General features: G+C 46.0%; 1 protein-coding gene across 1 annotated transcript in view; it reads right to left on the reverse strand.

Annotated features, from left to right (window-relative positions):
* Window positions 1–593: 593 nt before the first annotated feature.
* LOC142560617 (RING finger protein 11-like) overlaps window positions 594–15,220 on the reverse strand; it is a 32,616-nt gene continuing 17,989 nt past the window's right edge. The window contains exons 2-4 of the mRNA XM_075672840.1: window positions 12,089–12,243; window positions 9,795–10,009; window positions 594–3,831 (exon numbers count right to left, since the gene is read on the reverse strand). Coding sequence (XP_075528955.1) covers window positions 9,838–10,009; window positions 12,089–12,243 — 327 coding nt within the window. The 3' untranslated portion in view covers window positions 594–3,831; window positions 9,795–9,837. The remainder of the gene's footprint in view (window positions 3,832–9,794; window positions 10,010–12,088; window positions 12,244–15,220) is intronic.

The raw sequence follows: 15,220 nt of genomic DNA on the forward strand, positions 1-15,220 counted from the left end.
ACACGTCAGTTTCGTATGAAGAAATTCCTCCGCGGCGTTTCAAATGGGTTACTCCTATCATCCATCCATACTACGGTCCGTACATCGTCATCCACGATTGGTCTTCAGCACGAGGCCCTGGGGTTGCTTCTTCACTCTATGGGGGTGCCAGGGATGCTTTTACACTCACGAAACCAATGCTGGAATAAAGCAGCCGCGAGTCGAGTTAGTAGCGTCAGTTGGTTCTTTATTCTACGGCAGCGTGGTCGCTGGCTCCGATGAACTCCTGCGGCTGCTTTCGGCGCACTGCTGTGATGGATGTGGCCGGGTCCTCGACGAAGTGCCTGGAAAACCAGGTTGCGGTTACCTCAGATGGGTGAATCACCCATAGGCTCTCCCAATACAGGGTCGAGTTCGTTACGGCCGTGTTATCGTCGTGTCCTGGGCCATTATGCCGCCGACGTCTCGCGTAGGGCAAAGGCGCTCACGTCGGTCCTTTATGTTCTGACATAGGTGGATGGAACCCACAACAGGCAAAATCACTTTGAATGAAATTAAATACTTAGCTACGCAGTGCTGTAGGTGTCATCAAAAGATTTGAGTGACAACACGTGTCAAGCATATTTCTTTTATTTACACGTCCCAAGGAGGAATGAAAACCGCACATGAAAGCTCCATCACTGCTAATGACTAGGCCAAGATATTTTACTTTGCGCGATGAAAGGCTCTCTGCTGTTTTTGTTTTCTTTTCTTTCTTTCTTTCCCAACACACCTGACAACTTAACACAGAAAGGTGCATCCCAATGTTTTACAAGCTCAAAACAAGGTATGCGCAAAACGAAACAGTGGGCCTTCCACGCTTTCAAAACTAGCACACAAGTGTCCATTCCAGTGTGGCAAGTATACTGACTGACCACTGAAACCTTTTTCGCAACTCCAGCGATCAAACAAATTTTTAACACAAAGCTATTATGTTGACTTTCCCTAAGAAAGGGTTCATAAAGAAAAAAAAAAAGAAAGGAAAGCTAATGGAAAGTTGTCTGCAAAACAACCTGCAGACAAACAAGAAGTGGTGAATGAACGAGTTTGTCTACCAGTAAGTACGGATGCGATTCCTACACCATGTCTGGGGATAAAAAAATAAGTAAGAAAGTGAAGTGTGCGTCTATGATAAACAACTTTGTCTGCAAAACAAACAAAACAATATTGGGGGTGACAAAAAAACTAAATACCGGGAATACTTGGTGCAACGGCCATTGTTCGCTACCGAACTTCTATAGCGGGCTGGTGTTGCACGTAGGGCTCAAAACCACTGTCCCGTCATTTGCGGCCACATCCTCATAGGCAGGCCCGAAATAAGCTGTTTTAGGTCATAAAATACAGAGGGCTCCTTATAGAAGAGACGTCTATTTCTTTTATAGATGTTCAAGCTGCCTCAACCTACTGCCAAACACCCATTTAAAAGGAAGCTAAAATGGCTGGCTACAATTGGATCTGTGACCGTGTGGTAATTGTAGTGCGGCGAAAACCCTGGTAAGCTCAAGTTTCAAAAGCTATACAAATGTGCAAACAACCGCTACTCTGAAGCAATGTGCTGTTATACATACAGTCAGACTCGGGTGCTAGGCAGATTCATTCCAAGCAGATTAATGGCCAGCGCTGCAATCTGGCCTTCGCATTCAGCAAACCTCAACTCTTCGCAATTTTTTAATCAAGCCTGGAGTGTAACGCAAGACACTAGCTTTGACTGTGGTATCGCAGAATAGCAACTGCAAATTTGCAGTACATTGTGTGAATGGCTTACACTCACTCTGTGTTCGAATCTATCAGACGTATACGAAACCTTACATTTGACCTTACTTCAAAGAAAGAAAAAGCAAGATTTACAACTTTTGTTTGCTCGTGCCCAGATATTTAGTTAGATTTTAACTATCAGTGAGGGGGAACTTTTACGCATCATACGATTGGGGTGTAGAGACGTTAATTAAAAGCAAAAAAAAAAGTTGATTTTGAGATGGACTGGTGCAAGTGTAAAGTTCTGCCAGCCCCCATCCCCTATTGCACTTTAAACATTGTTTCATAACCCATTTCTGTATTGCACTCACCAATCAAAGAAAAATTCCATGCAACCAGCTTAACTAGCGTCGTTTATGCAAAAGACAAAGCAGCTACACCACTCTGCAATGGCCTGCACAGTCATCAACAAGGCTTGCTTACCGTCCTGGAGGACCTCAGCACATGCACAGGCCACTTCACAGTTTAGTTGGCTGGTTGTGACTGCTTTTTGAGGCAGTGAATTTCCATTTCACAGATAACCTAGCGCAAAAATGCTTTGCTAAACATAGACTGCGATATGTATTACGAGGTTTGGACACAAACAAGCATGAGGTGCAAGCAACTCCTCGTAACATTTCATACTAAATACTCAAGGATCTGTATAGTCCATTAGAGTTCGAGCATGCCTAATTATTTCCCTGCCCATCTGCTCGCTCAGTACACGAGAAATTGGTGCTTCCATTTTTGCAAGCCAAGTTTACACATACAAGTTTGACGCCACACTACTCTACCCAGCTTTCTGTTGAGCCCAGTGTGGCATTGATTCTTACATCACAACAAATAAGACAATGGTTGGTTGGGATAGTACCATCCCAACCAACGACAATAGTTGGGATAGTACCATCATCGCACCAAATTGTGCAACATGACTTTGGGCTTCATACTGTCACTAACACCGTGGAAGCTTTCTTCTGTTTACTTCAACATAAACACGCCACTACTAACGTTCAACAAAACATTGTTCATACCCTTTGCTCTGTCTTCGCAATATCAATCAGCAAGAAAGATTTCACAGGATGATTGAGACCTTCAATAAAGGGAATCGGTGAGCGGACAGCTGAGACATAGCACAGTTAAGGACCTTGTTTCGAGAATAGGAGGAATCGCGTGTCGGCTATAAAAAGCTGCTTTTGTTAACATGCTCAAAGTGGGTAAATACGACTGACGAATAGCAAATGCATGGCAAAGTACAAAGTCAGCACCGCATTCTTTCTTCCAGACTTGCTCTAAAAAAAGCAATACCCACGTCTTACGACGCAGGCCCAGACATTAACTTATCACAAGTGGATGAAAACTAGGCTCACTCAAAGGACTATCAATCCAGACACTGGCGTGTTTGCCCACGCTATCACCACTGCTCTCCGCAGTGTGTTAGCTTCCTCAGCGAACAACCCAACAGAGGAACAACGAAAAGAAACAGGACCAAATTATAACAATAACGAAAAAAAAATATTTCAAACGACACTCCAATACAAGGTCATGTCAATGCAAAGCCCACTAAGCCGACACACTCTGGAGGCGCGTCATGCACCAGGAAAGGTAAGGGGAGAGAGCCTTCCATTAACCTTCGAGCATCACAACTAAGCACTGCTAATACACTCTCTATTTACATATCCACACACAGGCTCAGGGAAAAAGCCTAGAAAGCCAGCACTGAGAAGTCCTCAAGCAGAAGCTTGCACCAATGCGCTTTTCTGGCTGGACAATTTTTAATGACGGCAGGAGGCACCACGCCCCTAGGGTTGGCGTCGACGAGCCTGCGTCATTCCACGTCTTGCGACGTTGGAAATGCTCGCTGTCTCCTTTTGGTGCGCTGGTGAAACCATGGCTGGCAGAAGCAGCTGACGGAGTCTGAGGAACTTCCGTCTTGCTCTCTGCGCACAACAGAGGTGAGGAGTTCCTGCGCGTCTACGCTTGCAAATTTTGCTCACTTAGTACAGCCGCGGCACACCCTGCAGCAGCAGACAGTTCAGAGAGGATGCCAGGCGGCTAAACATGTCCCACGTCAACACAGGCCTGGCAGGGAGAAAAGAAAGAAGCAGGCAGATAGGTCAGTACATAAAACCTCTTGTGCACTACGCATCTGAAAACAAGAGAAATCATACGCAACATGCACAAAGTTCTCTTTGCACCATTATGCCTCAGCTACCGACCACGTCATGTCGACAATGCCAATTGTTGTCGGGACACAAAATACCATAGTTGCCTAAATCTGTGCTTTAGGGAACTCGGGAACTCTTGTGCTGGTGTCTGCAACAGCTGCAAGTGTGGCGGCTCAGCCAGCATAATGATGGCACAACGTAGAATTAGCGAGTGGGAATGCTGAAGTCGTATGACAGTCACAGGCACGGCAAATGTTGCATCAGGCACAAGTTTACCAGCAGGTCTGGGTAGGGGGGGGGGGGGGGGGCCTTCCTTGGAGGCACGGCAATCGCAACCGACATCAGTGCCACCGAGTGCGTCACGTGAGAACCCGCCGACATCGCCAGAGCCTTTCTGGTTGTCAGCGGGAGGTACGTACGTCTCTGCCGCTGCTCCTTTTCCCCCACGTGGTTAGCCAACCGTATTTCTGCCACCCATACCCCAGCTGTTAAGTCGGAAAACCCTCATCATGTAGCATATTCTCTTCCAGAAAAACCCTCTGTGATATAAAGTATAGCCAGCTGGCCTATTCGAAGTGTTAGTTGCAAGCCTAACAGACGCCTTCAGAGTGCACACATGGTTGCCGAACAGGAACAGACAATGTGAACACCAACTACTAACTGAAGTGGCACACCCGTAACAGGAATGAAAATGCAAAGCTGCACTTGTGTACAGCTTTCTACAGCAGTGTAGGGAATGCCATAGGGCCGGAGCTTCTGCAGAGCTTCTACATGCATGTTACTGCTCCAAGAAGCTAGGCAGAGATGGACGGGGCTTTCCGTTTTGCTTTCTCGCAGAAGAGAACCAATCTGCATAGCTTGCTACTTGCAATGGTTTCACTTTTACCATAACATGGAAGAGCAAAGCAAGTGTTTCAAGTGCTACACTAAATGGTGCATTCTATGTCTTATTTAATGTAGGCACTACATGAAGTAAGATGTCTATATTTTCTGTTCCCCAGCTTATAAAAATACAAATTAGTGTGTGGTAATATTCCCAGGACCACTTTCATGCATGCGATTTTTCTGCACAGCTTTGCCTTCGTTGTCACAGAAAGTCGTCAGCTACTATTCATGCACATGCTTTGGGAAAGTGAACAGCAAGTTGTTAATCACGAACAGGTGTACGAGCATGTGTCCATGACTGACAGTTTGGCATTACACTCTCACTAGATGATGTGCAGTATGTTGTATGTTCTTTTTGTTGTCATTTTTCGTTTTTAACAGAGAAAAGCTTTAGTTGACGGTCAGCTATTGTGCTGTCCTTGTTTTAAAAACTTTTGCTGTTGCCTACCGTATTTATTCAAACATGAGGCGAGGTTTCTTCCCAAAATCCTTAGCCTCGAAGTCAGACCCTACCTTATATGCGAGGCTGATAGATTCAGTTACTGTTTCAATATGGTTGCAGCAGTGCCACATTTTCGACAATCCAGATTTTGGACAGCAGTGCAAATTGTAGCAACTAACAAAGCTTGGCAGGTCAGGCAGTACTGCATTTTTGCACCTATAACCTGCATTGAGAATTCGAAAAATGGAACAGTAGAGGCAGGGTATAGGTTATACGGTCGAAACCACTTATAACAATATTAAGTGCCACAAAAATTTCATAGTTATAACCGATAATTGTTATAACCGGGTTGCATGAAAAAATCAAAATCGGGGGATGGCAGAGATGATGTGAGAAAACTGCCCTAAAAACCTGCATATAATACGAACCCGCATATAGTACGAGGTGAAATTTTTGGCACGTGAAATAGAACAGAAGTTTTATCCACGTATAATAAGAGTTAAAAAAAATCTAGAAAAACATTTATTTAAATTGTACACCGCACTTCAATCGCTGTCTTCCTCAGCTGCGCTCTCTTTGGATAGTTCCTTGACGGACATATCTTCCCAGAGGTACTCATCCTCTGTGCCATCGAGCGCATTTCAGGTGTCGCACTTCTTGAATGTGTGATGCGCAAGGTCCTCTGGTATGATGACCCATGTGTTCACAATCCACTTGCATAACATGGCTAGCAAAGCCCGCTTCAGCCGCCCGGTCGGCGTCACTGCAGGCTCATCTGAGCGCATCCAATCTGCGTAACACCGCTTGACCGCATCCTTGAACGGCTTGTTCACGCAAATATCTAAAGGCTGTAGCTGAGACGACATCCCACCCGGGATAACGACGAGTTCAGTGCCGGATTCACGCAACAGCCTCTTCACTGAGTCAGTCAAAAGGCAACGAAATGCATCCAGCACGAGGCTGGCCGGGAACGACAACAGTGCGCCAGGCCGTCTACACCAGACGGACTTTATCCAGTCGTGCGCAAGATTCTCGTTCATCCAGCCTTTCTCATGGCATCTCACGACCACGTTTCTTGGCAGCTCCTCATCTTTAGGCACTGTCTTGTGCTTGAAGACGACATAGGGCAGGAGCTTGCATCCGTCTGCTATGCACGACAACATGACGGTAACTCTCGTTTTCGCATTGCCATTGGACTGGGCATAAACTTGTTTAGAGCGCTTTTCGTGCATGGTGAGGGGCGATGGCATGTCCAGATAAACCAGCGTTTGGTCGGCATTGCCGATTTGCCCTCGCTGGAAGTTCTTGGACTTGCACAGCGAAATAATGTGGCGCTGGAAAGCCACAAGCAGCTCTTCGAACGATTCGGGCAGCTTTTGCGAAATCGAAGTTCAGCGGTGTAAGGAAAATCCAGCACGGCACATGTAGCGATAAATCCAGTGCTTGCTCGCTTTGAAGGCGGAGTCAGTAGCCCTTTTTCTCTTGCGAGCTCCTTAGCTTTTGTCTGCATAAGCTCCATGCTCACAGCTAGACGCGTGGTTCGCTGTTGGCATACAAACTCCGTCAGGGTGAGTTCGATTTCCGGGAATGTCCCACTCTTCGGGTGCGAAAGCTTCTTCGCGTTCCTCTGCATGCGAAAAGGGCTTCCTTCTGTCAACGCCACCCACGAATGCTTCCCTCGTTGACACCAAACTGCCTTCCGGCCACACTGTTGCCGATGTCCTCTGCGGCTTAAATAACCTTTCTCTGGAAAGCAGCAGAGTACTGTTTTCGTGGTCCGGACATCTTGGTCCTTCAATGCGGAATAAAACAGATGCACTTCGCGAAGCGTGGTTTGCACGTGTGCTGCCAAGGTGCGCACTCAACAAGAAACGAGGCTGTAGTCACGCAGCAAGAACGAAATCAAGCCGTAGCCAAGCAGCAATAAGGAAGCCAAGCCATAGCCACGCAGCAATAACAAAACCAAAACTTCTAGCCCAAATTTGAAAATTTTGTTCGGATCCGCATATAGTACGAGGCAAAAATTTGGGACGCTAATAATAGGGAAAAAAAAAATTGTATTACACGCGGGTTTTTACGGTATAATGGCGGGGAGGCCAGTGCCCCTCCCCACCACCTTCCCCCATCCGGTTGCTGATAGTGTTCACTCGTAACTGCTTCCTGGGCGCTCCAATCACGTGTAACAAGCCGCGGCTGTCGGTGTTGAAGATTAGAAAGGTCCCAGGTGACGAGCAATATGCGAGCACTGCCGAGGCATTGCTTTGGTGGCCCCAAAAGGGGGCTTTTAAGAATAATGAGAAGGCTGCCACGGCAGCCTGTCAGCTTGAGAAATCCAGAAGAAATGCTGAGGCGAGATCGCCACATGCATCTCGCCACGTACTTCTCACTGGCTTGTAAGAGAAAACCCTATGTCCGTGAGCCTTGCATGCTTAAAGTGAAGCTTGCCGACATCCTTCTCCAAGGCATCCAGGTGCTCCACGTAATGCAGCAGAAGGTTCGTCGCGAAAACGAAGGGATTGAATCATCTGCCAGGCCTCCTGTAAAAACAATGCTGAGGCTACTGCTTCATCGCTGACGTCCTCGATGTCACTATCTGATGCAAGCATGTTTGCGACAATCACCTTATCGGTTAGAAGCACTTAGTTTAAAAATCTATAGCCGTGCACTTTCTTTTCACCAGCAACGTCGTGTACTGCCGATGATCAGCAGGTGGATCAGCCATCTTCCGTTTCGACAAGTAAAACGAGGCTGAGAAACCGCGTGGCCAGGAATACTTTCTATGTAACCAGCAAAGATGAAAGCGAGCAATTAACCTGTTTGCAGAACTGCGCTGAATAAGGAGCCAGTGAGCAATATGTCAGCAACCTGTGAGCAGCGTAGTTGGTGCGGTCCACTCATGTTTCGGAGGGTGGGGCGGCAGAGCTATGGGCGCAGCCCATTCGTGTTCGAAGGGTTGGGAGGGCAATGGGAAAGTGAAAGAGGTGCACGGAGATGGCTGGAAAATGAGCCCGCAGCGGCTGTAGCAGCCCATTGTGCAGCAGCTAGAATTTCTCATTTTCTTCTTTTCAAGGATCTCGTATTTCATTGCCTTTCAGCTCGGATACCCAGCAGGCATACTTCATCATTACAACCGATAATCCGGCGTCGGGGAATTGTGGTAAGCGGCTTACTTCACCATGGAAAACATACAAAAGGTGACAGTACAGCAGCTTCTCATTGATATAACCAACAGATTGTTAAAACCGGTATCGTTATAAGTGGGTTCAATTGCATGTGAATTTCACCTTGAGGTGTGAGCTTTATGGCAACGCAAATTTCACATATAGCCCGCCCCGATTGTTCCGAGGGCTTCCAATTGCTCAATATTTCGGGCAATTCCCGTCAAGTCTGAATAACCAATCAGCTACTCTATATCGCCCTGTGCAGTTGAACCTCGATATAACGAAGTCAGTAAAATTAGCAATCTTGTTTTGTTATATTGAAGTTTATTTACATTAAAATTCAAGCTCTAATGCAAATAAGTACAGCCATAAATAGGTACAGAAGGGGTTTCAAATCTTTAAGGGTTATTGGCCAATTGGAAAAAGCAATTTTGAATCTGACAATATCGTACATTGGCGGCACGTATCAAAGCCAGGTATGCTTTTGTGTCCACTCTGCCCCCCACAGGCGATAGTGTTGCCCACAATGTGGTGCCGCTACCATGAAAAGCACCAGCAGCAGGGAGCGGACACTTTGCCTGTTTCTCACTTCAACGAGTCTCCAAAACTCAAGATTCTGACTCCAGTATTAAACATGCGGGAAGACAGAACACCTGATGTCATGGCATCTCGGCACGCCCACTCTTTGCACACACGACAGATTTATGTCCAGAACAGGGCGCGAGGGCTGTTGTGTGTGCTCAGCCATGTGAAGCCATGGCCGCGCTATAAAAGGAGACGCAAGGCTGACTGCCACCCCTCCACTCGTGTTACTGCGAGCTCGCTTCTTGCGCATATAGGTGGCTTGTGAAAATTGCAGCCATTCGTTATCGTGAACTGAATTTTAGAATTTTGAAAGTGGCCAAAATGAATTTGACCCCAACCTCCACTTGGTTGGATTTGTACAGTACAGTTTGAATTAAACAAAACCGCTGCATGCCACATCTGTGGAAAGATGGATTATCAATATATTCAACTATTTCACAATCCCCTTCGAGTTTGATATATCCAGGATTGACTTAAAATAATTTCCTTTTTTTTCCCACTCTTGCACTGCCTGATCTTTCAAGAGCTTAAAGACATTCTTACAAACTAAATTAACTTTTTCTTAAAGTTAATGCAACATTCATAAAATTGTGAAATGAGCCCATATTCGTAAATTTTGTGAAAAATTGGGCAGGTATGCACTAGGTGCCCAGTTAACATTCCTACTTCAGCGTGCCTTTGTCCATTTTCCTCTTGTGTCATGCAGTTGCCCGATGAGAAGGGCCACCTACGAGGACGTTCTCTTCCGAAACGCTTCTCGGTTGGTGCCCCAGCAAGAAATGTTTGGAAAGAAACTGGACTCACCAACGAGTGTGCGCGCGCGCAACATGTCGCGAAGGGGGGCCCCTCAGTTGGTCTGGTAGGTGGTCAACAGTGCCGCATCCACCGGTTCCATGCACGAGGGACAAGTGAAGGAGCGCATCAGCCAGTCGTCAATGCAGTCCGTGTGGTAGATGTGCATGCACGGCAGGAACCGGACTGCATCACCCATTGCAAACTCTCCCATGCATATCACGCACCTGCAGAGGGGGGGAAAAGGAGCACGTCGTAACTCACTGGCAGTTCTTTCACTGCAGTAAATGGCAAGTGCATTTTTTGCAATGACTACAGACAGTGAATCTAATCTTAAGAGCCAATGGGTAGGTCCAGCATTCAGACGAAGACTATAAAGGTAAAGTTTAATACCCTCGCAAGAGAATTCGTGAGTGGTATCCAGCCTCTAGAATTTGTGCGACAGTCGTGAAATTCACTTATGCTATTTAGTCAAAAAGAACTCGTACAATAAAAGCAAAGTTTGCAGAACATTATAAAAAATATTCTAGCAACTGTGGCAGGCAACACCAAGTTATTGAAAAGCGTAGAATCATTGCGTTTATATATTGGTAGTACTAACATATGAGCCAAAACATTGTAAGGTCATAAAGAAGCCTGAGAAGAAGGACCACACCACACAAAGAGCGATAGGGGAAAATTATGAGCTGTAACAATAAGAAGCAGGAAGGCAGCAGTGCGGTATAGAGAGCAAACAGGGGTAGCTGGCATTGTAGTTAGGAATAAAGAGGAAGACATTGAGTTGGCCAGGTCATATAATATATAGAGCACGTTACTGGTGGTCTATTTATACGAATACGACAGCATGCATGCCAAGGAAAAGGAAATGCAGTCAAGGACAGCAGTGATCTAGGCGATGTGATGAAATGAGAAAATTTGCAGTTGCAGGATGGAGTTGGCTCATACAAGAGAGGGAAAATTAGATTATTGGAAGAAGCCTTTGTTCTGATAATGATTATGACGACAATGATAGACAGTGAGAAGCTAAAAAGGCAGCAGTGAGTGCCCTCCCGTAGGAACATGCCTGTTGTTCAAGAACTGCCTGGACATGATTGGCAAGAGTTCATAAAATGCTCTCTCTCAGCTGTTATCTCATGGCACACAGAGGGAGCTCAGCGGGACGCCCCATTGGCCGAGTTTTGACGACATTTGAGCCCTTGCTTGCATGCGCTCCGAGTGCGAATGCACAAGACGGTGCCTGAGTAGACCACATCTGGACACAGGAAGGTGCATAGCATATATGTTCCTCCTTGCCGCCACCGGCCCCTTTGTCTGCCGCCGGCCAAGGGCTACTTCGGTTTGTCTGGGTCCCTGCCTCAGCGGGCATACACACCCTTCTGTCGTTTCGATGTCCCGACGCAGCACCTTCCGATCGTGCCCTTGTCTGTTTCCCTTTCTAATTTGTTTGCTGTGGGCTGTGCGATGGCAGGCGTTGGTTGGCATTCATTCATTCATTCATTCATTCATTCATTCATTCATTCATTCATTCATTCATTCATTCATTCATAGTATCCTCAGGGCTTACATGAAGCATTACAGAGGTAGAAGGACAGGTGGCCTCTCTAGACTTCTCGTTCTCTGTTCTTTGTTCTTCACTGTTGCAGTGCGCCATTAGTAGCCACCGGTTACCTTTGGAGGTACTTTGCTGCCTGGCAACCCTATCAGCAGGCATATACACAGTAAGAGCACATCTACACCAGCAATTGACAGAGGTTGCATGACCGAAGGCGACTGGCAACTGTGGCAACCAGTGTTTAGAGCAGCAAGCACGACCTGCTCGTTAGTGTTGAATGTGGACACACAAGCAAAGCAGTTTACTATCATCACCACCATGCCAGTCACTTTAATAAAAAAACAGCTACATATGAGCACATGAGCTCTGGAACAACCTGCTTAGCTTGCAGCTTTGTGAAGACAAAGATTCTCAGACCTCAACAAGTATCCGACCCATTACCAAGTAGTCCGTCCTTCCATCCTCTCAGTTATGCAGCAGTTACCGCCCCGAAATGTCTAGTAACTGGTGATGTTGGTGTCTGCTCACACCAAACTTGCACTGCCCATCGCCACATAAAATAGTAACTCAGGGTATTCTGGTGCCCCACCCTTGTGCTGCTGATCGCTTCAGCAGCTTCGCTACTCACCCAAAATGGTCAAGCTTCTACAAAAGCAACCATTTGAGTTCGCTGCAACTTGCCAGTGGCCCAAGATGCAATGGCACTGTGCTCCCCCCCCCACCCCCCGCAAGGCACCTTGCCCTCTGCACTCACTCTCTGTTCTTCTTGCTGCCATCATAGAGGCCCGTCGGAAGGTGCTGAATGAGGCCCATCCGCTGGGCGATCACCACCTGCTCTTCCTCGGTCAGCTGGCAGGCTGGACGGCTCACGTTGGGCGAAGGGTAGTACACCGGCATGGACACCGTCTCCTGCGAGGAGAGAAACAGGAGAAATGACGATGTAGTGATTGTGACATTCCGCTATAACACTTTACTAAGAAGTTAAGCGGCACCTATAGGGCCGCTTGTCGCTACAACAAACTGCAGCTACAACAAAGCACAATGATAATAATAATAATAATATTTGGGGTTTTACGTGCCAAAACCACTTTCTGATTATGAGGCACGCCGTAGTGGAGGACTCCGGAAATTTTGACCACCTGGGGTTCTTTAACGCGCACCTAAATCTAAGCACACGGGTGTTTTTGCATTTCGCCCCCATCGAAATGCGGCCGCCGTGGCCGGGATTCAATCCCGCGACCTCGTGCTCAGCAGCCCAACACCATAGCCACTGAGCCACCACGGTGGGTAAAAAAAGCACAATGAAGTAGTCATTATTCGACAAGCAGAGACAGCATCAACATCAATATACATCAATGTACGTCAAACATAGAAACAGCATAGAAACAACATACAAGTCTTGCTAACCCCAACACTTCGAAAGAAGAAATTTTAATTCTGGGGTTTTACATGCCAGAACCAAGATCAGATTATGAAGCATGTAATGGTGGGGTCTCCGAATTAATTTCGACCACCTGGGGTTCTTTAATGTGCACCTAATGCATGCTACATGGGCATTTGTGCATTTCACCTGCATCAAAATGCAGCCGTCGCAGCTGGGATTTGATCCTGCGACCTCACGCTTAGCAGTGCAACGCCAAACCCACTAAGCAACCACGTTGTTGCCCAACGCTTCTAGATTTTTTTTACATAATCGTGCACTCCCAAACTTACGCAGCAACTACAGCAAAGAAACTGCTAGTATTGCTGCTGTGAAAATTTGAAAAAGCTTACCTGCTCATGCAAAATCTTGATGGTGTGTAGTATTAATTGGCGTATGGGCCACATATGGCCACAGAGCACCTCATGTAAAATCTTCACCAATGTCATCAATGTAGCAGCCACTTGGAACTTAACTTTGTAAACTGTGCTTCTACTCTGATGCATTCTTTCTTCCTATATCCTGTGATTACTAATCACGTACAGTTTTTGTGATTTGTGTTCTGCCAAGTTTTACTGCTTCAACATTGTATAACTTGTGTAAATATCTTTTGTGGATTCCTAATTGTAGCTGATGCCTTTTCATTAATTTATTCTTATGCAACTAAGAACAAGAAATCCCACTGTAGTTTCCAACTGCAGGACCTCTTCATGTATAACATCTACACATATGTAGATGTTATACAGCGCTGTCTCTGTATCTGCTTCTTTCTACATCCTCCTTCAGTTGCACTTATACATTCTATCATGGGTACATATATGTACCACCAATGAAACAATAAAATTGAATTTGAATCTGACTATATAGATGTGAGAACTGCTTCTTGGCTTTGTTGGAATTTGATGAAAGACACTTGCTGAAAGGTGCTGCCAGTGTACAGTCAATGTGACTTCCTTTTTTGTGTGTGTGTTCCCATGGAGGGCAAATGGGTATTTCTACATAGAGACATCAGAGTTCCAGAGCTGAAGGGGACCTCGAGTTCTTGGAGACCCACAAGGATATGAGCAGCCTAGCAAACAATACATTCTTTGAGCAAATGCAACAAAATGTATGGTTTAACGTGTCTAAGATGGAGGGAAAATAGGTATTTTTACATAGAGACATCAGAGTTCCAGAGCTGAAGGGGAGCTCGAGTTCTTGGAGACCCACAAGGATATGAGCAGCCTAGCAAACAATACATTCTTTGAGCAAATGCAACAAAATGTATGGTTTAACGTGTCTAAGATGGAGGGAAAATAGGTATTTTTACATAGAGACATCAGAGTTCCAGAGCTGAAGGGGACCTCGAGTTCTTGGAGACCCACAAGGATATGAGCAGCCTAGCAAACAATACATTCTTTGAGCAAATGCAACAAAATGTATGGTTTAACGTGTCTAAGATGGAGGGAAAATAGGTATTTTTACATAGAGACATCAGAGTTCCAGAGCTGAAGGGGACCTCGAGTTCTTGGAGACCCACAAGGATATGAGCAGCCTAGCAAACAATACATTCTTTGAGCAAATGCAACAAAATGTATGGTTTAACGTGTCTAAGATGCACAGTGGGCCTTGAGGGATGCCCCAGTGTAGGGTTCAATATTAATTTACGCTATCTCAGGGTTCTTAATGTACGATTAAAGGGGTCCTGAACCACCTTTTACTGAAATCGAGAAGTGTATTTGACGTTGAAATATACTATTTCTGAAATACTTTGTAGCAAAAAGTGCTTCAATGTGTCCAGCAGAAGCGGAAAGTGGGTTGGTGGCTGCAACGCTCTGCCTACTGAATGTCACCGTGGCGCACAGTTCAAATTTGATTTGGCTGTTCACATAAGATTCCACTCCTTCCAATATTGGCACCAATGATGCACCAAACTGAGGGGATATCCCTCAGCTTACACTTGAGTTCACAGTGTCACATCCATTTGCTGTGCTACAGTGTACTACACTGTTAAGCAAAATTACACCCTTTGGGTCGTATCTTGCAATACAACAATAATTGACATCTGTCTCCTCCGCATTTCCTTTCTTTAACGCTGCGAGCCCGGTAATTCCAAGTCGCGAACGGCATGCGCGTTATCAGCACGAGAGAACAGGAAAGTAGTGAGCGCAGCATTTTCAAGACAGGAAACGCGAGCAAGACAGATGACGATTATTGTTGTGTGGCAAGATACAACCCAAAGGGTGTACATTTGTTGAAGAGTGGATAGATAGACGCGTGTATTCGCACACCAAGCGGCACATTCTCTACGACTATCAGACAATTTTCAAGTGTCAAACAAATTTTATCTTCATGTTCGCTCATGAAAATCTGGACTCTCGTTGCAAGGATTCCAACATGTTTCGACCGTAACAGCGACAGACCCTGAAGGTGTGCAATTCGGAAAGCAGATTAAATGTTTGTCAGATGTTGCTGTTCGGGCATCGA

Source organism: Dermacentor variabilis, chromosome 10, assembly GCF_050947875.1.
Source record: "Dermacentor variabilis isolate Ectoservices chromosome 10, ASM5094787v1, whole genome shotgun sequence".
NCBI classification, from domain to species: domain Eukaryota; kingdom Metazoa; phylum Arthropoda; class Arachnida; order Ixodida; family Ixodidae; genus Dermacentor; species Dermacentor variabilis.